This window comes from Myodes glareolus, chromosome 17, assembly GCF_982192425.1.
Source record: "Myodes glareolus chromosome 17, mMyoGla1.1, whole genome shotgun sequence".
Classification (NCBI taxonomy): domain Eukaryota; kingdom Metazoa; phylum Chordata; class Mammalia; order Rodentia; family Cricetidae; genus Myodes; species Myodes glareolus.
In genome coordinates, this window is record NC_142042.1 from 61813378 (window position 1) to 61840241 (window position 26864).

At 38.0% G+C, this 26864-nt stretch overlaps 1 protein-coding gene and 1 pseudogene across 3 annotated transcripts in view; both read right to left on the reverse strand.

Annotated features, from left to right (window-relative positions):
- Positions 1–154: 154 nt before the first annotated feature.
- Hormad1 (HORMA domain containing 1) overlaps positions 155–26864 on the reverse strand; it is a 34359-nt gene continuing 7649 nt past the window's right edge. For 2 of the 3 annotated variants that reach the window (XM_048427973.2, XM_048427971.3), the window contains exons 4-15: positions 26611–26674; positions 25590–25626; positions 21585–21605; positions 20943–20969; positions 15433–15500; positions 14597–14748; positions 10791–11038; positions 9769–9835; positions 9616–9692; positions 8199–8282; positions 5026–5100; positions 155–750 (exon numbers count right to left, since the gene is read on the reverse strand). In XM_048427973.2, the coding sequence (XP_048283930.1) occupies positions 670–750; positions 5026–5100; positions 8199–8282; positions 9616–9692; positions 9769–9835; positions 10791–11038; positions 14597–14748; positions 15433–15500; positions 20943–20969; positions 21585–21605; positions 25590–25626; positions 26611–26674 (1001 nt within the window). In that variant the 3' untranslated portion in view covers positions 155–669. Of the gene's footprint in view, positions 751–3853; positions 3893–5025; positions 5101–8198; positions 8283–9615; positions 9693–9768; positions 9836–10790; positions 11039–14596; positions 14749–15432; positions 15501–20942; positions 20970–21584; positions 21606–25589; positions 25627–26610; positions 26675–26864 lie in introns of all 3 variants that reach the window. The other variant, XM_048427972.2, reaches the window with a different exon arrangement.
- On the reverse strand, positions 22885–23804 carry LOC148119460 (small ribosomal subunit protein uS5 pseudogene; annotated as a pseudogene).

Below are 26864 nucleotides of genomic sequence, written 5' to 3' on the forward strand. Positions count from 1 at the left end.
TCAAAGCAATCGCTCAGGCTACCGCTAAAATTTCTAAGTGTGGTAAACTCTTCCAAGATAATACCTAAATTCTCTCAAAATTAATAGCTAAACACGTTCTGCTAATTAAATAAAATTAGAAGCTATGAAAAAGCCTGCACATTAAGTATCTTAATCATGCTAGTAAAATGTCTTTTATTAGCCATTGCTTTCAGTCATCTTTTTGTCCTAAATACATTCTTAAAAGGTGAATGTCATATATCATGTTAATAACACACTATATCAAAATATCAAACATTTTAATAACACCAATTAAATGATACAGTTTCAACATGAGTAAAAAGTTAATCCTTACAAAATTTTAATGCCAGAATAAACATTCAGAAATAGTTTTTAGAGAGCCTTAAAAAGATACATAGTTTTAAAAAGCTTTCTTTAAAAATGGAAGGCAGATTGTATTCAGTGGATAATGAGCAGACTCAGTGGTGACATTTGTACTTAGGTTTAGTCAAAAGTTCCCTTGGATTTAGCTCAGGTAGACACAATACAATAGTTAAAACTTTAATTAGTGCAAGAACTGTGTGAACCACAAAATAATTTTCAGAGATACAGAAAGTACATCTTCAAATAATAATACAGTATGTTTTGTTTAAATGTTGAGCCTGCAAGTCTGCATAAGAAAAATAAGTTTTAAGTGTGTTCCTTTGGTTCACTAACTCTCTTTCTTTTCGTCACTGACTCTTGACTAGAAGATTCCAAGAGATGATGGACCTGTCAAAAGAAAACACTACTTAGAGACTTTCCAGTTTAAATCTCTCTCTCTCTGTATTTATTTATTTATTCAATCATTCATTTATTTTTTTTCAAGGCAGTGTTTCAAGTGAATCCTTGCTGTCCTGGAACTCGTTCTGTAAACCAGACTGGTCTCGAACTCAGAGATCTGCCTGCCTCAGCTTCCCAAGGGCTGGGATTACAGGAGTGTGCCACCACCACACTGTTCTTTCTTGTTTTTGAGACAGAGTCTCACATGACTCAGGATTACGTCCTATACACTATGTAGTGGAGGTTTGTTTGAACTTCTCATCTCCCATCATATACTCAGTGTTGAGATCACAGGGATGTACTCCTACATATGGTGTGATGTGGTGGTCTAACACAGGGTTTCATGCATGCTAAGCAAGCACTCTACTAACTGAGCCTCATCTCCAACCCAGCATAGGTATTTTTCTTCCTTCCTTCCTTCCTTGATTGTTTTTCGAGACAGGGTTTCTCTGTAGCTTTGGGGCCCATCCTGGAGCTCGCTCTGTAGACCAGGCTGGCCTCAAACTCACAGAGATCCTCGGATCTGTTTGTGCCTCTCAAGTGCTGGGATCAAAGACATGCACCACCACCGCCCAGCGGTATTTTCTACTAAGACAGGATACCCAGGATATTTTTTAAAGTAGAGTACAATTTATTGACATACAACTTACCTATGAGTAACTGCTAAAAGTGTATACTTATAAAAGGTAAGATACTAATTTGAGTTGTTGTAGATAGAGTTAGAAGGAAAAAATAATTTGTTACATTGTATCTTTGAAAGAGTAAAAAAATTGGAGAAATGAAAAGGGAATAAAGATTTTAATCACAATAGGAGAACATTTTACTTTGGGACTATGTAAGATTTAAATCATATTTTAAGGCAGCTCATGCCTATAGTTACAGCAATTGGTACGCAGAGGCAGGAAGATCACAAGTCCAAGACCAGACTCATCTACAAGATCTCACTTAACCCACCCCATCATGTCTTGATAAAAATTAGACATTCAGTGCACCAGTTCTTTTTCTTTTGCAGTGCTGAAGATGAAAACCTAAGCCTAACCCTAAATGAAAGGTAAGTACAATACTCTCAGCTTCAGAACATAAGTTTGAATAAATGGGAAAATGAATTAGAGAACTTATAACGAAATTTTTTTTGGACTTTCATTTTCTGAAAAGTTAAAGTATAATGACAAATTGTATTGTGGTTCCTAAGAAAGTATCAAGTATTAAGGCTTAAAACATTGAAAAAAATTTAAGGCTGGAGCTATGGCTCAGTGGTTAAAAGGGTGAACTGTTCTTTCAGGACCTAAATTTCATTTCCAGCACCTATGTCAGGTGGCACACAACCTCCTGTAATTCCAGGTCCAGGACACCGGGTTTCTTTGGCACTGGAATTTACATACATTTATCCATGCACAGGCAAGAACACATAAACATCCTTAGATAGGTTCTCTCTATGTAGCCCTGACTGTTCTGGAATTCACTAGTGGACCTTGAACTCACATTGATCCTGAGAGCTGGAATTAAAGCTACCACTGGCCAGCTGTCCTTTTTTTTTTCTTTTCTTTTCTTCAAACAGGGTCTACTCTATAGCCCTGACTGGCATTGAACTTGCTGTATAGACGAGGCAGGCCTGAGACTCACTATATAAACTGGCCTGGCCTCCAAGTCAAGAGTTCTTCTGTCTCCTGCGTGATGGGATTAAAGGCATGAACCACTACACCTGGTCAAACACACATGCATATATAATACATACATACATACATACATACATACATACATACATATGTTTTACAAAAAATACATCTTTGGGAGGCTAGAGAGATGTTCAGTGGTTAAGAAATTTCAGTTTCCAGCACCCACATGGCTCATAATCATTCATAACTTCTGTTCCAGGGAATTCAATACTCTCTTCTGACTTCCAGAAGCATTAGGCATATGTATATATGGAGGCAAAACACACACACACACACACACACACACACACACACACACACACACACACTGATATTTGAGACAGGATTTCTCTGTTTAACAGCTCTGGCTGTCCTGGAACTCCTTTGTAGACCAGGAGACAAGGCTGGTCTTGAACTCACTGAGATCCGCCTACCTATCTCTCCCTTAAAGGTGTGCACCACTACCTCCTCATATAAATCTTAAAAAAAATGGAGAAATGAAAGAAACCTAATGTCTTAGTGGAATGTCAAGTTATTTCATTCTTTCTTTTTACTGAGTAGCCCAGGGAATGCAACATGGCCCCAAACTCATGGTCATTCTGATTTGTTTTCTCAATTGCTGAGAGAAATTCAAGAGTATGTCACTTCATCCTGCTCCATTCCCTTCTGAAATGATGTAAATTATAAATACTAACTGGCAGGGTGTACTTGATACAAACTAGAGTCATCAGAGAGGAAGGAGCCTCAGCTGATGCCTCCATGAGATCCAGCTGTAAAATATTTTCTCAATTAGCGATCAAAGGGGAGGGCCCAGCACACTGTGGGTGGTGCCATCCCTGGGCTGGTAGTCCTGAATACTGTAAGAAAGCAGGCTAAACAAGCCATAGGCAGCAAGCCAGTAAAACAGTGCTCCTCTATGGCCTCTGCATCAGATCCTGCCCTGTTTGAGATCCTGTACTGACTTCCTTTTGTGGTGGAAGTGTAAGACAAATAAACCTTTTCCTCCTAATTTGCGTTTTGGTCATGGTGTTTCATTGCAGCACTAGAAACCCTAATTAAGACACAGAGGATGTGGAGAAATGGCTCAGTGGTTAAGAGCACAGGATGCACTTCTAGAGGACCCTGGTTTGATTTCTAGCACCAACATGGTGACTTAGAATTGTCTGTAACTCCAGTTCCAGGAGATCGGATTTAGGCCTCTATTTTTACTTCATGTATGTGGTGTATAGCCGCATACACAGATGAAACATCCATTCACATATAATTTAAAAAATGAAAACTATCTGTGGGCAGGATGGGGGCTGGTGAAATGACTCAGTAAGTAAAGGCACTTGCCACTAAGCATGATCATCTAAGTCTGATCACTGGAATCCACATGGTAAAAAAAGGAAACTAACCTTTACAAGTTAGTTGTACTCTTGACCTCCACATGGGTACTGTGGCAAATAAATACACACACATATATTCAGAATGAATAAATGCATAAATAAATGTAATAAAAACTTTTTTGTTTTGTTTTTAAATACTAGTTATGGATGTAGATCAGTCAGTAAAGCTATAGAAACCTTATATAGCTTGTCCAACACACAGGAAGCTCTGGTTTTATCCCCATCACTGAATAAACTGGGTGTGATGGTGCATACCTGTAGTCCCAACCACTCAGGAAACAGGAAGGAGGACAATAAGTTCAATGTCATACTAGGCCTCCCGGGGAGTTCAAGGACAACCTGGGCTATATAGGCCTGTTTCTAAATCAAAAGAACATTAATTAACCACCTATATAGCTTAGATTATCTTTTAAACATTTCATCATTTCAGTTTTAAAATTTCAGTTGTCTAAATTCTTTTTGTTTTTGGAAATCAAATTCAAATCCCCACAATTACTAAGCAAGCACTTTACTACCAAAATCCCAGTCCTTAAGTTGTCTAATTTTAACTAAAAATACTCAAATACTAGGTAAAATATAAGTATTTTTTAAAATGAAAAATGCATTATTTGACTCAGTAAAGTAAGTTTCCAAAAATAAAACTACAGAGTTTAGGTAAGTATTTTCTTTCTCCTGAAATACTATATTTTCAAGAAATGTGTGAATATGGCAACTTTGTGATTTCTCTTAGTTTTGACAGCCAGAAAGTTCTATTCAATTGTGTTGCCCAAATGTCCTGAATACTCTTAGGTCATTGTATTCTTGTACTTATATTTTTCCAGATATAGATTTTTATTTTATAAATTTCTCTCATAACTGAATTGTTCATGGAATGGACAGAAGCTACTTACAATTATAAATCTTTATTTTTTTGAGACAATGTCTCATACTATAGCTCAAACTGGATTGGAATTTACTATGTAGGCCTGGTTGAACCTGAACTGCTGGTAATTCTACTGTTTTAGTCTCCCAAGAACTAGGATTACAGGAAGGACCTATCACACCCAGCAGCCTCAGATATTTGAACAAGTTTTGAGTATCAGATCTTTGAAGTATGTTCAAGAATATAAAATTTGTTATCTTAATCTACAGTCATGACATTCAGATATTTTATTCAATCCATACACTATCATTAGACTTACTGTTTTTCCAGATTGACGAAGACTTCTCTTTCGATTTTCTTTAGAACTTTGTACTTGCTGATTTCCATTTACCTCCTAAAGATAGAAAAATTACTATTTCATTATTTATTTCTCAGAAACAGGTAACAGTTGATTTTTTTTTTTTTTTGGTTTTTCAAGACAGGGTTTCTCTGTGGCTTTGGAGCCTGTCCTGGAACTAGCTCTTGTAGACCAGGCTGGCTTCAAACTCACAGAGGTCCGCCTGACTCTGCCTCCCGAGTGCTGGGATTAAAGGCGTGTGCCACCACCGCCAGGCAACAGTTGATTTTTTTAAACATTATGCACTGACACATATCCCTTAATCTTCTTCCATTCCTAATACTTGTTTCAATAGCTTTCCAAATTCTGACTTTTAGAAAGTAGCTCATCTCTCTCTCTGTAGTTCTGGCTATCCTGAAACGTACAGAGATCTGCCTGTCTCTGCCTCCCTAGTACTAGGACTAAAGGCATGCACCATCATGTCCAGCCTCAAATTCAGACTTAACTTTTTAAATTTTTTTTGAGACATTTTGTGTAATTGATGACTTTCATATGAACAAAATAATGGTATGTGGCCTCTGTGGTTGGCTTCTTTCAATTAGTTGTTGCATATATAGTGCTTTATTCTTTTATGGCTGAATAATTCTATTGTGTGTCTTTAACTGTTTATGCAGTTATCTGGTTTTCTACTTCTTGAAAATAGTGATTAATGTCTTATGCATAGTTATTAAAATAAATCTTGGAAAGTGAAAAATTGTTGTCAATATTACTTTTCTCTAAAAAGACATACTTTTTTTTTTGAGACAAGGTTTCTCTGTAGCTTTGGAGCCTGTCCTGGAACTCTTTGTAGATCAGGCTGGTCTCGAACTCACAGAGATTCGCCTGCCTCTGCCTCCCTAGTGCTGGGATGAAAGGCGTGTGCCACCACCACCCAGCCATATTTCTTGTTTTACATTATTTAACAGAATTTTTTTCAAAAAAAATTTGGAGACAGTGTCTTACTATGTAGATTCAAATTTGCCATGTAGCCCAGGCTGGCTGAAAATTTACAATCGTCTTGTCGCTGCCTCCTGAGTGCTGAAATTACAGGTTGCCCTTTCAGCTGGAGGCATGGCTCATTATCTTGTATGTCTGAGGCCCTGGACTCACAACAGTGCTAAAGTTCTTTTTTCTTTCTTTCTTCCTTTTTAAAAAATTTTTTTTGAGTCAGGGTTTCTCTGTGTAACAGCCCCTGGTTCCTGAAACTCTCTGTGTAGACTAGGCTGGCCCCAAACTCACAGAGATTCGCCTGCCTCTTCCTCCCAAGTGCTGGGATTAAAAACATGCACCACCACTGCCCAACTTCTGCCTTTTCTTATATTTTAGTGAAAGATATCCATCCCAAATTGAAGTTAGCTAGAAAGAATGTTTTGCTGCTGGAAATAATAATTCTCAACATTTCTAATTTCTGTAAGTTCCCCCACCACCACCCCAGAGTTTTATCCTGTAGCTAATGCTGGCCTGTAATGTACCATGTAGCTCAGGGTGGCCTCAAACTCACAGCTATCTTCTGCATCCCCTTCTCAAGTGCTTGAATAACAGGTGTGCACCACCACACCCAGTTTACGTTTCTGTTTCTTGCTTTCATCAGAATTCTAGTTTGAATATTGCCTTTAGCTAGTTCTAACTTCCTACTGAGAAATGTGGGGAAGAAAAAGACATGTAAACAAGGTAGTATAATCACTTTGACTCTGGGAGATGTTTTATAATCAGCTCTATGGGAGAATCCTGAGGCATATGTTGATTTTCATGCTGTGGAATATTCCTATTGTCTAATTTCAAACTGTCATTATGATATCACTGAACAAGATGTTAGGAAGCTATGTTCTAGCATAGCACTGACAAAGTAAATTCTTTGTTCCATAACTTTGCATATATTTTATAGAATGCTTTTTTTCTGCTCCTAAATCTTTGAAAGTAACTTAAATGTCTAAAATAAAATACAAGATAGGCAAGGAGTATGCCGCTATACTCACTGTACACTGAAGGCATAAACAGGAGGAGCAAGAATTTAAGGTCATTCTCAGTTACACAGTGAACTCAATACTAGTTTGGGTGACCTGAGATCTTGTCTTGAAAAATCAAGTCAAATCTGAACTTCTATTTAGTAAAATTAGTTATGGAAACTAAAACTGATTTTTGTCTTAATATTTTATGCAAGATAGCTACAAAAGATCAATTTTAATATAATCAATTTTTGTACATAATCATTTTACAAGATAGAACATGAGTACTTTCTGTACTTTAGAATACTTCTCTTAAGAGCCTAGATAACATCATTTCTCAGAACTTTTTTCAGATTCTTCATTCTAGTGTATTTTGACTAAAATTTTCATCTTTTCTTTGTACTTACATGTAATCTATTAAAACTTCTATAATGACCTTATGTCTGTCTGTCTGTCTATCTATCTCTCTCTCTCTCTATCTATCCATCCATCTACATACCATCCATCTAAATATGTGTGTGTGTCCCTGGCACATAGTATGTACCTGACACAAAATAAATAACTACTTAAGAAATGCTTTAAAATATGGGGTTGGAGGGATGAATCAGCTGTTAAAAGCGCTGGCTGCTCTTTCAGAAGACCTGGGTCCAATCTGTAGGACTGACATGGCAGCTCACATCTATCTATAACTCCAGTTCCAGAGGATCTTACACCCTCACACAGACATACATAAGGACAAAACATCAAGGCAATAAAATAAAAAAGTAAATAAATCATTAAAAAAAGAACAAAATACTGGAAAATAACCAGAAGAGGTAGTGAATGCATCTAAGACCAGCACTCAGGAGGCAAAGGCAGGCAGGTCTCTGAGATTCAGCCTGGCATACATAGTGAGTTCCAGGATAGTCTATATACATATGTGCACAGACAGACAGACAGACAGACAGACACACACACACACACACACACACACACACACAGAGAGAGAGAGAGAGAGAGAGAGAGAGAGAGAGGAAGAGAAAGAGAGAGAGAGAGAGAGAGAGAGAGAGAGAGACAGAGAGCCAGCCCCTGTCTTAAAACCAAACCAACCAACCAACCAACCAAACAAACAAACAAAAAATATAGAAAACTAAATTCACACATGAAGGGGGAATTACAAAGGGTGTTTACCATTTTACTTTGAAAGATTTTTCCACTTCTTGTTTTGCTTTCAGACACTTCAAGTTCAGATGTTTTACTGACTAACTGTTCAACCTAGAAAAGATATTTCACAAAACCATATAATATAATAAGTGGGGTCCAAAATATTAATCATATAATGGTTAGTATCTTGTATAGATAGTCACTCACACTTTTTTTCTTTTTTGGTGTTTTGAGACAGGGTTTCTCTATGCATCTCTGACTGTCCTAGAACTCATTCTGTAGACCTAGTTGACCTTGAACTCACAGAGACTGACCTGCCTCTGCCTCCTCAGTGCTAGGATTAAAGGTGTGCACCATCACTGCCTGGCATGGCTTACACTTCTATTCACAACACTCAAGAGTCAGAAGGAGGACTGCTATAAGTTTGAGGCCAGCTTTGTCTAGTAAATTCCAGGCTAGCTAAGGTTACATAATAGGACCCTCTCTCAACTCCTCAAACAAACAAACAAAACTGTAAGATTTTATCTAGGTCTGAAATTCTTAGTCTATGAACATTAATTTTATTTTACATTTATTACTGGGGAAAGAAGAATGTACACCACAGTGCATATGTTAAAGATCAGAGAACATCTTGAAGAAATTGCTTTTTTTTTTCCCTTCTATCTGGTGAGTCCTGGGAATCAAACAGAGGCCATCAGGTTTGGTAGCAAGTCCCTTTATTCTCTGAGTCATCTCACCAGCCTTCTACAAACATCTTAAAATTTATTATTAAATAAATTCACCTTTTAATATATAATAATTTAATCTATAATAATTTATCAAAATACATACTTTTATCCTATAATACATAAAAAATCTGAGGAATAATGAAATAAGCATACAACCATCTTTTAAAAAAATTAAGCAGGGGTTGGACAGATGGCTCAATGGTAAAGAGCACTGACTCTTTACAGAAGACAAGGGATCATAGCACTTTCATGGTGGCTCATAACTCTCAGGGGATCTGATGTCCTCTTCTAGTCTCCATGGACACCAGATAGTCATATAGTGCACATAAATATATAGGCAAAATGCTCATGCACATAAACATATTTGAAAATAATTTAAGGCCAGATGTGATGATTTACAAATATAATCCCAGTACTCAAGAAGCAGAAGTAGGATCATGGCTGCAAGCTTGAGGCCAGCCTGTTCTACATAGTGATTTTTAGGCCAACTAGATTACATTGTAAGACCCCCCCCCCTCTCTTTCGATATAAGGTTTCTCTGTGTAACAGTCTTGGCTGTTCTGGAACTCCCTCTGTAGACCAGGCTGGCCTCCAACTCACAGAGATTCGCCTGAAAGGCATGTGCTGCCACCACCACCACCTGGTTAAGAACCTATTTGAAACAAACAGACAGGTAAAGTAAAACAAGACAAAAAATAAAATTGAAAGCCAGCTACCTGAAAATGAGAAATTGCAGGACTTGGAGTTTTTTTGAACTGCATAATTTCTTCTTCCATACAATCTAAATTTGGTGCTGTTAAAAAAAAAAGGAAGTTAAAATGGTGTAAAATTGAATTGGTAGTTTATAAACATTTTTGTTAGCCTCTTACCTTTAATTTCAGAAACTTCCAAGTTCTCTTTCTGTTCATCAATTTTATTTTTAATGTCAAAATTATTCTATATAAATATAAAGAAAAGTTGAACACATTTTAAGACTAAATGAAAACAATTAGGTAGGAATATTAATGAACACATTTGCTTTATGTATAGGTTAAACAAATAAAACTATCTTAAGCTTGCTAGAAAGAAAATGACGCTAGAACTACACCATGAGGCAAATTTCAAAATTTTGTTTTGTTTTGGGAGACAGCATTTTTCTGTGTAACAGCCCTGGCTGCCCTAGAACTTGCTTTTTAGACCAGGCTGGCCTTGAACTCAGAGATCTATATACCTCTGTCTCCTGAGTGCTGGGATTTAAAAGTGCACCACTATGCCAAGCTTATTTATGCATTTTTGAGACAAAAGAGTCTATTACTGACTGAACCTGGAGCTGAGTGTTTTGGCCAGCACATTCCTGGAACCCTCCTGTTTCTAGTTCCAGCCCACCCAGTGCAAGGGTTACAGATTTGCACAATCTTAGGCAGTTCTGACATGGATTCTGGGAAGCTGATCATATAAATCTTTATGTTTGTGCAGAAGAACTTACTCACTGAACCTTTTCTCCATTCTGAGACTCAAACATTTTAAAGAATGCTACAAAAATCCTAGCTGGCATGGTGGTTCACACCTGCAATCTCAACATTTAGGAGGTGGAGGCTGGAGGATTAGGAATTAATGATAGCCTCAGTCACACAGCAAGTTAGCAGCTAGTCTGAATCCTGTCTTTTAAGAACAAGATCCTGTGAGACGGCGCAGCAGATAAAGTACTCAAGGAACAGGCCTAGCAATCAGAACTTGATCTCCTGTATAACCAGCCATTTGATCTTGTCTTAGAATATAAGTTCTTCCAACCTTTTGATTTTACCACAGTACTTATTTCTATAAGTAAGATCTATAAAGGTCTATATTAGTCCTCAAACGCAATGTTTGCTACTATTGTACATTACATTTCTTTAAATATGTTCATGCTTACATGATTGTCATCTTCTACATCATCTTTGTCCATTAGAATTTTTTGAAATGATATTTTTGATTGTTTTGGTGTTAATATGGTTGAATCAATATTTTCCATTCGTTCTTTCTCAGTGGTCACTTTTAATCTGAAGGTGTGAAAAGGTGTCGGGACTTCTCCCACATTTAAGTATGTAGGGTTCCCACCAAATATTATTCCTTTACAATCACCATCCTTAAAACCTGGAGGTTGGTAATCTGGAGGAGTAACTGCAAAAAAAGGAAGTATAAACCATACCATTTATAAAACTGAAGAAGCTGAACTAGTTATATAGAAACACAGTAAGATTAAATTCAGATAGAGAAATCTAAGATGAAATGTAGAGATACACCTCCTATATCAAAATCCTCATTCCTTAAGGGTAACATGCATTTTGTTAACTGGTTACAGAATTGTGAGCAAATTATTTATTATTCTTGGTTTGGTTTGTCAAATGGGGAAAATAACAACACTTCCCCACAAGAGGTCGCTGTGTATATAAATTAGCAAAGAGTTAAATGTTCTGAACCGAACAAGCACATACTAAGAGTTAGTCTTGAGACAGTGTGACTGATCTAATGGGAGCTCACCAAGGCCAGCTGGACTGGGAGTGATGGAGCATGTGATCAGACTGGACCCTCTGAATGTGGCTGTCAATGAGGGCTGACTGAGAAGCCAAGGACAAAGGCACTGGGTTTTGATTCTACTGTATGGACTGACTTTGTGGGAGCCTGGTTTGTTTGGATGCCCACCTTTATATACCTGGATGGAGGGGGGAGGACCTTGGACTTCCCACGGGGCAGGGAACCCTGATTGCTCTTAGGACTAGAGAGGAATGGGGAGGTGGGAAGGGGGAGAGAAAAGGGAGGCGGGGAGGAGGTGGAAATTTTTAATAAATAAATTAATTAAAAAATTAGTAAGAGTTAAAAGTTTGTGTTAATTGTATCTGTCTTATGTTCTAAAAATATCATACATGGATTAAAAAGAATGTTTTATGTTTACATAGAAAACATTATACAAATATTAGCAATATTTCATGTTTGTGTACATTTTATGAAATATATATCCTTAAACATCCTTTAAAAATTCAGGGAGATCCCAGAGAACCTAGACAACAAAGAGGACCCTAAGAGAGACATACATGGATCTAATCTACATGGGAAGTAGAAAAAGACAAGATCTCCTGAGTAAATCGGGAGCATGGGGACCATGGGAGAAGGTTGAAGGGGAGGAGAGAGGAAGGAAGTGGAGCAGAGAAAAATGTAGAGCTCAATAAAATCAATAAAAAAAAATCAGGGAGATCTGGGTAGTAGTGGCACACGCTTTTGATCCCAGCACTTGGGAGGCAGAGGCAGGTGGATCTCTGTGAGTTCAAGGCCAGCCTACAATACAGAGCTAGTTCCAGGACAACCAGGGCTGTTACACAGAGAAACTCTATCTAGAAAAACAAAACAAAATTCAGGTAGAACATGCCTAATTTCTTTTTTTCAGTACTCTGTAAGTGCAAGGGGATGGTCAGTAACAAGAGCACTGCTGCAGCCCCTCTGTGATTTTAATAGTTCATATGGTTGTTTTTTTAAATAGGATGTAACATAATTTACTTACTCAAGTCTCCAAGGAAGACATTCTGTTTGTTTATACTTTGTTCCTATTTTAACCACTACTCTAATGAAATTTCTTATAAATATATAATCTTTGAATATTTGTGCAAGCTATTCTAGAAATATTTTTCTAGGTATATAATTTATATTTAAAATATTAAAAATTGGGGTAAGAGTTATGGCTTCATAGTAGAATGCTTGCCTAGCATTCACAAAGCCATAAATCCAAGCCCCAGCACCACAAAGCCAAACCCTTTTTTCCAATTATGAGGTGTTTATTTATTGTATATACCTGAAAGAAACACTGCATATTTATTTTTCTGTTCTCTACAACAAAATTATGAAATAATGCTGTAAAGTACTTTTAAAATTAAAACACAATCAGATTAGAAATAAAACACAGACAACTAAATCTTTACACAACTGTCTATAAGAACATAGGTGGTGAGCCGGGCGGTGGTGGCTCACGCCTTTAATCCCAGCACTCGGGAGGCAGAAGCAGGCAGATCTCTGAGTTCAAGGCCAGCCTGGTCTACAAGAGCTAGTTCCAGGACAGGCTCCAAAAGCTACAGAGAAACCCTGCTTTGAAAAACAAAACAAACAACAACAACAAAGGACATAGATGGTGATGGTGGGCATGTGGAAGTGTATGTCTTTAATTTTAGCATTAGGGAGGCAAAGGCAGGAGGATCCCTGTGAGTCTGAGGTCAGTCTGGTTTACATGGAGAGTTTTGAGTACTGCCTGGGCTATACAGAGAGACCGTGTCTCAAAAAACAAAACAAAACTTGGCAGTTTAAGCCTATGGTAAATATTTCAGGGGATGTTCACAAAATACAGGCCACAGAGCAAGTGTTGGGAAGCATGAGAAAGCAAATCTGTCTATAACTATACAGACAGGCCATTCAGCCAAATACCCACAGATAAACTCAACTATTGCAAAAAGAAAAAAATTCCCTGAAACATCTGTTCAGCTGGCTTCTACACCATATTAAACCACTCTGTGTGTAACAAGCTCAGGTGTTTCAGCATGACTAATGGAGAGGAGAGCAAAACAAGAGTGGCTGATGGGCTGGAGAGATGGCTCAGTGGTTAAGAGCACTGGTTGCTCTTTCAGAGGTCCTGAGTTCATTTCTCAGCAATCACATGGTGGCTCACAACCATCTGTAATGAGATCTGATGCCCTCTTCTGGTCTGCAGGCACACATGCAGGCAAAACACTGTATACATAGTAATAAATAAATCTAAAAAAAAAAAAAAGAGTGGCTGATACTTAGAATGTATGAACTCCAGTGTCATACTGAGTATGTCCTGGCCGACCTGCCCAGCTCCTTAGTACTATGTTGAAAACCAACAATTTTTTTTTTGATACTGACAGAATGTCTTCTGAAAATTTTGTTCCTGTATGCATTCTCTGAAGAAGGTTTAAGAGCACATACTTTCTCAATTATGGGTTCACAAGTTTTGCCAATCTGGTAAATAAAAAGTCTCATTTCTAGTTCATTTCTTTAATTATGAGTAAGTTACATTTCCTACAGATGTTTCTATCACTAGAGAAATGCATTTTTAAAAAAGATTTATTTATTTTATGTATGAGTGCTCTATCTACTTTATGCCAGAAGTGGGCATCAGATCCCACTATAGATGGTTGTGAGCCATCATGTGGTTGCTGGGAATCGAACTCAGGACCTCTAGAAGAGCAGCCAATGCTCATAATTGTTGAGCCATCTCTCCAGCCCCAAGAAATCCATTTTAAATCTGACTTTTGCCAGAGCTCCATCTGCCTCTGCCTCCCAGATGCTGGGATTAAAGGTGTGTGCCATTACTACCTGGCAACATTTTTGTTTTCCAATATTCATTTTATTTTTATTCATTTTGTGTGTGTCTGCCTGTCAGTCTTTGTCTATATGCTTTGGAAGGCCATGCCCTTGGACATGAAGTTACAGGCATTTCTGTTACCTGACATAATTAGTGCTGGGAATCAAACTCTATTCCTCTGCAAGAGCAGTAAATGTTCTTAACCTTTGAATCATATGCCCAGTCTCCAATGTTTCTTTTTCAAATACTCATATTAAATGTAAGTTTTCTAATTTCAAAGACTCTGTAATAATATAGGTGCCAAAATATTTATTAAGTGGAAACTAATTTTAGAAATATAAAACTAAAATAAGATAAACTGAAAGTAGTACCTTCATCGTAGTAAAAAAGTTTCATGGTCAAACAAACATCATTAGGTAAAGGTCCTAGATTTTGCATTAGGACATAAATCTTCCGAATTAGGAGAATACTTGCTTTCTTGGTGTCAGCAGATGTTGTACTAGATTTATTGTTTTGATTTTTGCTAGAAAAGAATCAGAAGTCAATTTCTTTAATAAAACTTGTGCCTTCTAATATTATTTCACATTTTAACAACTTAAGATAACTAGTTTGAAAATTACCACAAAATATTTTAATGTCACTATTATAAAAATTTAGTATGAGTATTAACATCATTATTATAAGCTAAATATAAATTTTATACAAATAAAACAAATACGCCTTTTATTCAAAGTGTTTAAAAGAAATGAATGATAGATTTTAATTATATTGCTAACCACTCAATTCCCTTTCTTGTAATTAAAATAGTATACAATTAGAACATAATCTTGTCTTGTGGCATTTTAAGTTCTGTTCCATTTTGAGAGCTTGTCTAGCAGTTCTAACAGAAAAATCACAAACCCTGAATGAAGAACAATCCTTCACTATCAGAGTGACTGAGTGTGAAGCACTGGGAAGGAATCACCTGCATAGGTGATAAAGGAAGGAAGCACCAAGCTAGGCAGCCAGAATAGTCAAATTAATCCTGGGTACCAACTAATGGTTGACAAATGTCACAGGCACACCGATCGTACATTCCACTACTCCATTTTGTAAAGCCAAATTGCTAATTGGGAGTTTGAGAAGTTTCAGAAATAACCTTGGAGTCTGCTAAATAGTATTAGTAAGTGGCAATTGATAACATAAAAATAAAATTAAAGAGCAATACCTTATAAAGTCCATGATTGGTCCATTTTTGGTGTATTTGAACTTAAACTGGTAACATTCTGAAATTGTCTTAAATAGAAAACATTGCAGTTATATAACTGATGCAGAGTTCTGCCTGCCATTGCTTTCACAGGACTTTAAACATCCAGTCACTAGTTTTAACACCAATGTGTTAATTCCTATTGGTCTTTTAAGTTCTCATAGTTGATGCTAATAGTCTGGGATTTGGTAGTTCACTTTTGGAGAGAGAGAGAGAGAGAGAGAGAGAGAGAGAGAGAGAGAGAAAGAGAGAGAGAGAGAGAGAGTCCCTGACTCACTACAATACCTGTTATAGATACTAAATGGTAGGAATGCTTCACTAGGCAAGTTGGGAAGGAACCACACCTCAGCAGAGAGGGTACGGGCTATGGTTTGAATTGCCTGCAAAGTTTATGTATGGGAAACTTAAGTTCCTATTGCAACAATTTGAGGAGTGGGACTTTTTTTCTGGAATCAAAAAATGATGACTGTTTTAATTGAAGTCACAATTTTTTTTTTCTTTTTCGTTTTTCGAGACAGGGTTTCTCTGTAGCTTTAGAGCCTGTCCTGGAACTAGCTCTTGTAGACCAGACTGGCCTTGAAGTCACAGAGATCTGCCTGTCTCTGCCTCCTGAGTGCTGGGATTAAAGGTGTGTGCCACCACTGCCTGGCGAAGTCACAATTCTTGACACTGATTTTGCACAGTATCTAGGATGCTTGTTTTATCATTAAAAGCAGTTGAAGCCAATCTGATCAACTAGTGTTAAACAAAAGCAAAAAGACTGCACTGGGTAGATACCCATCAAACCTATAGCATTTTTTTTATTGATGTAAAAGACCTCACAGGGCAATCAAATACAAAAGTTTCTGTTTTGAGTTGATACAGCTAGATTATAGTTGACTATCTAGAGGAAAGGAATGTGATCTTAAAAATATAGTTAGGTTAAGGCAGTGGTTTTCAATCTTTCTAATGCTGGACACTTTAATACAGTTCCTCATGTTTTGGTGATCCCCCCAACAACAAAATTATTTGTATTGCTACTATATAACTGTAATTTTACTTATATCATGAATCATGATGTAAATACCTGTCTTTTCCAAATGTGTTAGGCAACCCCTAAGAAAGGGTAATTCAACCTTCAAAGGGGTCCTGACCCACAACTTGAAAACCACTGAGTTAAGGAGACCCTGCCCTCATGAGTTAAATAGATTAATTCAGTTATCACAGAAGTGAGTCAAATATTGTGCAAATGTATTCCTTATAAAAAGGTGTCTGTGTTTTTCTTCCACTTTGTGAGTGTGTATATACGAAAGAGAGAGAGAGACAGAGACAGAGAGACAGAGAGAGAAGAGGAGAGAAAGAGAGGACAGACAGACAAAGAAGGTCATTACTAAATTTTGCTTGGACTTTCTAGCCTCTACAACTAGAAAAAATAAATTGATAACCATAGATCCTAGCCTCCAGAATCATAAATGGAATGAACCTTTATTCTTTATAAATTACAAAATCTCTATAACAGAAAAGGAACTAAAACAGATGCTAAACATAGGACTTATTTTGCTATTATTACTTTCATTACTACTACTATTATTTTTATTTTTTGAGACAGGGTTTCTTTGTGTAGCCTTTGATGTCCTGGAACTAGCTTTGTAGCCCATTCCAGAATACACATGAACTCAACTAAGGGTGGTGATATTTTGCTTTCGTTGCATGTCAGTACACACTCTGGAATAGAGATAAGCTCTCTTTAAAAGATTTCATTTATTTATAACAGAGTTTTGAATATCTCAGGCTGACCTCAATCTCTTTATGTAGTGGATAACCTTGAACTTCTGATTCTATTGACTGAAGTTCCCAAATTCTGGGATTTCAGGTATATGTCACCATATCTAATTTTTTTTTCTTTTTCGACAGGATTTCTCTGTGTAACAGCCCTGGCTGTCCTGGAACCCACACTGTAGACCAGGCTGGCCTTGAACTCACTGCAATCCACCTGCCTCTGCTTCCCAAGTGTTGGGATTAAAGTTATGTGCCACCACCACTGCCCAGTCTAGTTTTTTTTTTTTAAACCTAGGGCTTTGCATAAATTGGACAAGCTTTCTACTAACTAAGACACATCCTTAGCCCTGATCAGTTTAAATATGCTTTCAGGTCAAAGTGAAACATTACATTTTAATGGTTAAAATCACTATACAGTGAACTGCTTTCCTAGTTCAAATTTTGGTTTTGTTTTATCTGCCATTCAAACTTAAGTCAGAAACCTTGAATCCAAAGAAATGGCTCAGCTGGTAAAAGAGTTTGGTACACAAATATGAGCAACAGATTCCAATTCCCAGAACCCATGTAAAAACTGCTGAATGTGGTTGCATAAACCGGCAGTCCTAACACTGAGGAAGCAGGACAGCAGGTTCACTGGGGCTTGCTGGCCAAGGGCCTAGCTCCAGGTTCAGAGAAATAACCTATCTCAACAGAATAAGGAGAATGACAAAGAGGACACACATGTATACACAACCTGTGTGTATATGTACCACAGATATACAAAACACACATTCCTAATCTGTAAAGTGCTTATGATAACTCTAATGAGTTTATGGCGAATAAATGAGGGATAATGTCCATAAAGCCCCAAAGAATAAAGCCTATTATAGAATACGCACACAGGACCTTCTGAAGACTGGGGGTGTGGTTTGTGGAAGAGAGCTTGCCTAGCATGTTCTGGGCCTAGGTTCAACCCGAGTAAAAGAATAAAATGAAAATAATACAAATAAACTCCCCAAAACTGAGTAACCCCAGAAGGTAGAGGCAGTAGTATCACTGTGAGTTCATGGGCAGTGTGGACTTTATACTGGGTTTCAGGCCAGTCTGCACTAAGGAAAACGTATTTAATAAAGATGGGAAGGAAGGGTGGCACAGGTGTTTAATCCCAGCACTTGGGAGGCAGTTCTCCTGGAGTTCAAGGCCAGTCTAGTCTACATAGCTGGTTCCAGGACAGAGAAACCCTGCTTCGAAAAAAACAAAAGATGGGGAAGGTGCTGAGGTTGTATGTAGTTCAGTGATAGAGGGCTTGCTTTGATACAGGAAATCTGGCTTGGTAGCACAAGTCTGTAAATCCCAGCACTCAGGAGGTCTGAGGAACAGAAGTTCAAGGTCATCTTCAGCTAGGAAGCAAGTTTGGAGCCATCCTAGATTACACAGGGAGACCTTGTCTCAACAGTAAAGAATATTGTATGGAGTCAGAAGTCACGCAACATAGGTTATTATTAATAGTTTATTAGGCTCATGGGCTAAAATCAGCTACAAACATCTCTCGTAGTGAATATATTTCTCTCTTAAAATATAACAACACAAACCATACCTCACCTCAGAAGTTTTACAAGGTTCAAACATGAAAAAGATATGGAAGTATATTGATTAAAATACAAAAGAATGCTGGGCAGTTGTGGTGCACACCTTTAATCCCAGAATTTGGAAGGCAGAGGCAAGAGAGATTCTCTTTTTTTGTTCTGTGAGTTCAAGGACAATCTACAGGTCTACGGAATGGGTTCCAGGACAGCCAGAGCTACACAAAGAAACTGTCTCAAGGCAATCTTACCAAAAACAATCTACAGATTCAACCAATGCCCATCAAAATCCCAGCAAAATTCTTCAAAAACCTCGAAAGAACGGAACTCAACTTCATATAGAAAAGCAAAAAGCCCAGAATAGCCAAAACAATCCTGTACAATAAAAGAACTTCTAGAGGCATCACAATCCCTGACTTCAAACTCTACTACAGAGCTACAGTACTGAAAACAGCCTGGTAGTGGCAAAAAAAAAAAACCAGACAGGAGGACCAATGGAACTGAATAGAAGACCCAGATATCAATTCACACATGTTCAAACACCTGATTTTTGACAAAGAAGCAAAAAACATAAAATGGAAAAAAGAAAGCATATTTAACAAGTGGTGCTAGCATAACTGGATATCAACATGTAGAAGAATGAAAATAGACCCATATCTATCACCATGCACAAAGCTCAAGTCCAAATGAATCAAAGACCTCAACATAAGGCCACACTGAACCTTATAGAAGAGAAAGTGGGAAGTACACTTGAACGCATTGGCACAGTGAACCACTTCCTAAATATAACCTCAAGAGCACAGACACTGAGAGAAACAATTAATAAATGGGACCTCCTGAAACTGAGAAGCTTCTGGAAAGCAAAGGACACGGTCAACAAGACAAAACGACAGCCTACAGAATGGGAAAAAATCTTCACTAACCCCACATCAGACAGAGGTCTGATCTCCAAAATATACAAAGAACTCAAGAAATTGGACACCAAAAGATCACATAATCCAATAAAAAAAATGAAGTACAGACCTAAACAGAGAACTCTCAACAGAGGACTCTAAAATGGCTGAAAGACACTTAAGGAAATGTTCAACATCCTTAGTCATCAGAGAAATACAAATCAAAACAACTCTGAGATTCCATCTTACACCTTTAAGAATGGCCAAGATCAAAAACACTGATGACAACTTATGTTGAAGAGGTTGTGGGGGAAAAGGGAACACTTCTGCGTTGCTGGTGGGAATGCAAGCTGGTTCAGCCCCTTTGGATGTCAGTATGGTGATTTCTCAGAAAACTAGGAAACAACCTTCCTCAGACCCAGTAATACCACTTTTGGGTATATATCCAAAGGATGTTAAGTGGTGAAACAAGGACATGTGCTCAACTATGTTTATAGCAGCTTTGTTTGTCATAGCCAGAACCTAGAAATAACCTAAATGTCCCTCAACCTAAGAATGGATAAGGAAAATGTGGTACATTTACACAATAGAGGACAGAAAAAAACAAACAAACAAACAAACAAAAAAAGCAAAAAAAAAACCCCGACATCTTGAATTTTGCAAAAAAAAAGAAAGAAAGAAAGAAAGGAAGGAAGGAAGGAAGGAAGGAAGGAAGGAAGGAAGGAAGGAAGAAAGAAAGAAAGAAAGAAAGAAAGAAAGAAAGAAAGAAAGAAAGAAAGAGATGCAGCTAGAAAACATTATTTTGAGTGAGGTAACCCAGACACAGAAAGACGATTATCACAAGTACTCACTCATAGGTGGTTTTTAAACATAAAGTAAAGAAAGTCAGCCTACAAACTACAATCCCAGAGAATTTAGACAACAATAAGGACACTAAGAGAGACTTACATAGATCTAATCTACATGGGAAGTAGAAAGTAGAAAAAGATAAGATCTCCTGAGTAAATTGGGAGCATGGGGACCTTAGAGGAGGGCTGAATAGGGGAGGGGAGAGGCATGGAGGGGAGCAGAGAAAAATGTAGAGCTCAATATCAATTAAAAGAAAGTGTCTAAGAGCAAAAAAGAAAAAAATTGTCTCAAAAAAAAGGAAGAAAGAAAGAAAAACAAATAAAACCAAGAATCATTAATTATTAAAAGAATTTGTGGTTGGATATCAGAAGCATTTCATTTCTAAAACTTCTAACTCAAGCACACTTACCTGAGGATTTTCTGGGTTGGTGTATACCTATGAAAAATGCATTATAATTAAATGAGGCTAAGCATTCAGAAAGAACAAAACTGGACATTAAAGTCTTGAGTTGTTCAATGAAACAAAACAAAAAAACAGAATGACCCTTCTAATAAGAAGTTTACTTGTAGCCAGGCAGTGGTGGTGCATACATTTAATCCCAGCACTCGGGAGGCAGAGGCAGGAGGATCTCTGTGAGTTCGAGGTCAGCCTGGTCTATGGACTGAGTTCCAGGACAACCAAGGCTACACAGAGAAAATCTGTCTCGAAAAACCAAAAAAAAAAAAAATTACTTCTTTTTGTCTAGGGCTGAAGAGAGGCTCAGTGGTTAGGAGCACTGGCTGTTCTTTTAGAGGACACGGGTTCAATTCCCAGCACTTAAACGGCAGCTTACAATTATATGTAGCTCCAGTTCTAGGGGATCTGACACCTTCACACAGACATACATGTAGGCAAAACATCAATGCACATAAAAATAAATTCTAAAAAAGTGAACTTCTTTTTTCCCACTGGGTATGTCATCTGATTGAATAAAATGAAATAATCTGATAGTTTCAGTATCACTAAGGAAAAATTTGACAGTGTTGAAAGATACAATTTAAAAGTACTTACAGCTAGAATGATCATCCGTAGCTGAAATATAAGAGAACAAATTAATTAATTGTATTCTGTAAAATGGATTTTTATGATGGATCATAAAAAATCTTTGTACTTGTTCAGAGGCTTAGAGCATAGCTCAGCAGTAGAGCACACACTTAGTACATGTGAGCCCTGAGCTCAATCTTTAGTGCTTGCCCATCCCAAGGAGGAACTTTTGTTCTATATCAACATTTCTTTCTTCTGTGTGTGTGTGTGTGTGTGTGTTTGTGTGTGTGTGTGTGTGTGTGTGTGTGTGTCTGTAGTGGGTGGGTTGTGGCACTTTTTGAAACAGTCTCACTAAGTAGCCTTGGCTGTCCTGGAACTTGCTATATAAACCAGGCTGGCCTTGAACTCATAGAGATTCACCTGCCTCTGCCTCCCAAGTGCTGGGGTTAAAGACCTGCGCCACCACCCGCCCGGCTTCAACATTTATTTCTAAAAACAAGTAACCATTCTGGAAGATACACTTCAAATCATGCCTATTTTCCCAAATAATTTCTTTGGCTTTCTCATGGCTAAGATTCACGTCAGCATTTTATTTCACTGACTTAATCAAATAGAACATTATTGCTAGTTAGAAGGTGTGCTGGCACACACTTTAATCCCAGCACTCAAGAGACAGAAGAAGGCAGAACACTGAGTTTGAGACCATCCTGGTCTCTATAGTGAGTTCCAGGCTGTCAGAGCTACAAAGTGAAACCCTGACTCAAAAAAGAAATAATTAAAGTTGTTCTAATGCCTTATAGCTTCTCTAAAAATTATAATGGCATTTCATACTATTGGTAAAAATTTATTTCTTTTTGTTGTTTTTGAGGCAGGGTCTCTCCATGTAGCCTTGGCTGTCTTGGAACTCACTCTGTAGACCAGACTGGTCTCAAACTCACAGAGATCTGCTTGTTGCTGCCTCCCAAATGATGGGATTAAAGGCCTGTGCCACCATTGCCCAGCAATTTTTCTTAATTAGAATCTAAAAATAAGTTTCTTTGGACTGAGGCTGTATATCAGTGGCAGAGTACTTATCTAACACGTATAAGACTCTGAATTCAGTTCTAAGCACAGGAAAAATAAATGTTCCCATGTAATTCAAGTTACGTTGGCACAAATTCTGAAATAGTTAAATTTACATTTCAGGTTTTGAGTCAGGGTCTCACTCTGTGCCAGAGTTAGCCTGAACTCATTATATATCCCAGGCTGGACACGAACTAATGGTGTATGTGAAAATAGTGAAATTTATGGGATTTTTTTTTTAACAGACGTGATTCACTTTTATTTTTCTTGTATAAAAACCCTTATGTGGTGGCCACAGCTGGAGCCTGGGTCCTCTGAACAGAGTCTCTGGTGTGGGTTTTCACAAGATGGTCAGTGAATTCCTGATAAGGAGACTTGGTGAATACAGTCTCTTTCCAGAGGTCGGGGTCAGGTAGCTGTAGGTCTTAGAGATGGCATCAAAGGTGGCCTTGGCAAAGTTGCCCAGGGTGGCAGTGCAGCCCCTGGCTGATGTGTAGCAGTCATCAATGCCAGCCATCATCAGTAGCTTCTTGGGCACAGGAGCGGAGACTATGCCAGTGCCTCTGGGGGCAGGAATGAGACTCACCAGCACAGAACCACAGCGGCCTGTCACTTTGCAAGGCACAGTGTGGGGCTTGCCAATCTTGTTCCCCCAGTAGCCTCTCTGCACAGGGACAATGGAAAGCTTGGCCAAGATGATGGCCCCTCGGATGGCAGTGGCTACCTCCTTGGAGCACTTAACACCGAGACCTACATGACCATTGTAGTCCCCAATAGCGATGAAAGACTTGAACCTGGTCCGCTGGCCTGCCCTAGTCTGCTTCTGCACGAGCATGATCTTCAGAACCTCATCCTTTAAGGATGCTCCCAGGAAAAAGTCAATGATCTCCGACTCCTTAATGGGCAGGGAGAACAGGTAGATCTCCTCTAGGGACTTGATTTTCATGTCCTTAACCAGGCGGCCCAGTTTGGTGACGGGAATCCACTCCTTGTCTTCCGCTTTACCTCCGCGAGCCCCGCGGCCTCGGCCTCCGCCACGGGCCACGGCCTCGACCACAGCCCAGACCACAGCCCACAGCCCCTCAGACCACTACCGAATCCTCCGCAGAAGCCGCCACGGCCTCCTAATGGTCCTCCGGGCCCTCCCGCCGCACCGGCGTCATCCACCATTGGTGTTTTCCGGAAGAAGACGAAGCGGGATTTTTTTTTTTAAAGACAGTTTTTCTCTGTGTAGCCCTGGCTGTCCTGGAACTCATTCTCTACACCAGGCTGGTCTCAGACTTAGAGATCTGCCTGCCTCTGCCTCCCTGGTGCTATGCTACCACTGCCCCACAATAATGAAATTTTAATTAGGATTTTACAATAGGGGGCTGGAGAGATGGCTCAGAGGTTAAGAGTATCGCCTGCTCTTCCAAAGGTCCTGAGTTCAATTCCCAGCAACCACATGGTGGCTCACAACCATCTGTAATGAGGTCTGGTGCCCTCTTCTGGCCTGCAGGCATACACACAAACAGCATATTGTATACATAATAAATAAATAAATATTTTTTTAAAAAAAAAGATTTTACAATAGACTACAAGTCTTTTTATATAGTATCATTTAAAATAATATGTACAGAGAAGTCCAGTTCTAGCAGAATTTTGGAGGTGAATTTTTATCCCTAGTCCCTAGCTTTTCCATTAAAACAATAAAAGTGAAACACCATATACATTCTGGCACATAGGAACGTTGATAAGCTAGCAATGGTTAGCAAAACAGTCGGTAAGAGAAGTAAATACTACTATATCCCATACTGGTAATAATTACATGATAGAAAATAGCCATGAATTCCTGATCTTCTTGTCTCTACCTTCCATGTTCTAGGTTTGTAGGCATGTACCATCATGGTTAGCAATAAGTAATAATTATTATTATTATCAAGTGCGAGAGGGTCTCACAGTGTATCCCTGACAGGCCTTGAACTCACAGATATCTGCCTAATACTGCCTCCAGAGTGCTAGGATTAAGAGTGTACAAAAGTATTTCTTTTCCTCTTTCTTTTTTTTCTGTCTCAAAAAATTAAAACCAGGGGGGCTGGAGAGATGGCTCAGCGGTTAAGAGCATTGCCTGCTCTTCCAAAGGTCCTGAGTTCAATTCCCAGCAACCACATGGTGGCTCACAGCCATCTGTAATGAGGTCTGGTGCCCTATTCTGGCCTGCAGGCATACATGTAGACAGAATATTGTATACATAATAAATAAATAAATAAATATTTAAAAAAATAAAACCAGAACAAATTATTAAAATACTAGTATAACCATGGATATAGAATACATGCAAAACTAATACAATATTTTAAAACATTTAAGTCCATTTTTCTAAGTTAATATGTGCAATTAATGCTAATAAATGAGTGTTAATTTGTTAAACCTAGCTTTGCAAAAAATTGTTTAGTATTCATTGCATTAGTTTAAATGAATTAAAGACTAGATTTTAAAATATTCAAATGCAGCCAGGTATGGTGACCCACGTCTTTAATATTAGCAGTCAAGGAGGCAAAGAGAGATTGATCTCTTGTGAGTTCAAGGCCAGTCAGAACTATGTAGTGAGATCTTGTCTCAAGAAAAAAAAAATTCAAATGTGGGCCTGAAAAGATGGTTCAGCAGTTAAGAGCAGTTATGAGTGCTTGCTGTTCTCTAGGACCAGAGTTTGGTTCTCAGCAGTCATAATGGGTAGTTCACAGCCACCTGTATCTCTAGCTCCTTGAAATCTAACACCCTTATCTGGCCTCCATGGGCACCATCAGACATGAGCACACACATGTACACATGCATACAAATAAATAAAAATAAATCTTTAAATTATTCAAATACTCAATTTTTTAGTAATTGAGACTGATCTATATCAAGTTAGTTTAAATTACCATCTTACTACTTGACAACTCCTGTTGTAGCTCTAGGGAAGGGAAGAAGAGATAGCTAAAGACTTACGTATTTCTTCTGTAAAGCATCATAGGATCCTAGCATCCTAAAAAAAAAGTCAAAGATTCGCTTTTATATTTAATGCATTTTCAGAAAATAGTTCTTTTCATAAATCTCTATATTTACCTTTACAAAATAAAACTAATAGTCAAATTAAAGCATCTTTCTTATTAACTAGCTTAAAACTGAACAAAATAAAATATAATGAAACGGGGGCTGGAGAGATGATCCGGTGGTTGACAGTGCTTACTGCCCTTTTGGAGGACCTGGGTTTTGATCCCAGCACCCATAAGGCAGTTCACAACTGCCTGTAACTACAGTTACATTCTCTTTTGCTCATCTTGGACTTCTGAACTCACGTGGTGCACACACATGCATTCACGCACATGCATATAAAAGTTTTTTCCCCAGCACTTGGGAGGCAGAGGCAGGTAGATCCCTGTGAGATCAAGGTCAGCCTGGTCTAAAGAGTGAGTTCCAGGACAGTCAGGGCTACACAGAGGAAACCCTGTCTTAAAATACAAAACAAAACAAAATAAAGAAAAACCATAACAATGAAGCAGAAATATGGAGATGGGAGGACAGAAAGAAAACTATAAAATATCTAGTAGCTATTTGTAGAGCTATAATAGGAAAATGAAACCTATTTATATGGAGCATGAAATAAAAAAATTAATGCTTATATTTAAAGACCTAAAAACATAGTACCTAGGGCTAAAAGGTTAGTCATTAAAATCTAGTTATACATTGAAAAGTATTCAATATACAAAAAGTAGTCCTCACACCCCCTTCAGCAAAAAAAGCCTGGATGGTGGTGGCGCACGCCTTTAATCCCAGCACGTGTGAGGCAGAAGCAGGTGGATCTCTGTGAGTTAGAGGCCAGTTTGGTCTGCAGAGCTAGTTCCAGGACAGACAGATAGGGCTGTTACACAGAGAAAGTCTGTCCTCAAAACACCAAAAAAAAAAAAAAAAAAAGAAAAGAAAGAAAAAGTAGTGATTTTCTGCCTTTAGGCATTATTCTTTTACTTACCACTTCACTAATTGTGAAGAACCTGGACAATTTTTATCTTCTTTTAGAATTTTGACACAAAGATCTAAATAAAAAATGAATGAAATAAATATATAAGTGCTTATAAATAGCTGATTTAATTATATTTATTAGTGTTACATGTGAATGTGTATGGGTACACATGTAGTGATATCATGTTTGTGCTTTAACAAATCTGAAGATCAGAGTGCAGAGGTAAGTCACTAGAGGTCAGGGAGTGATGGCACATACCTTTA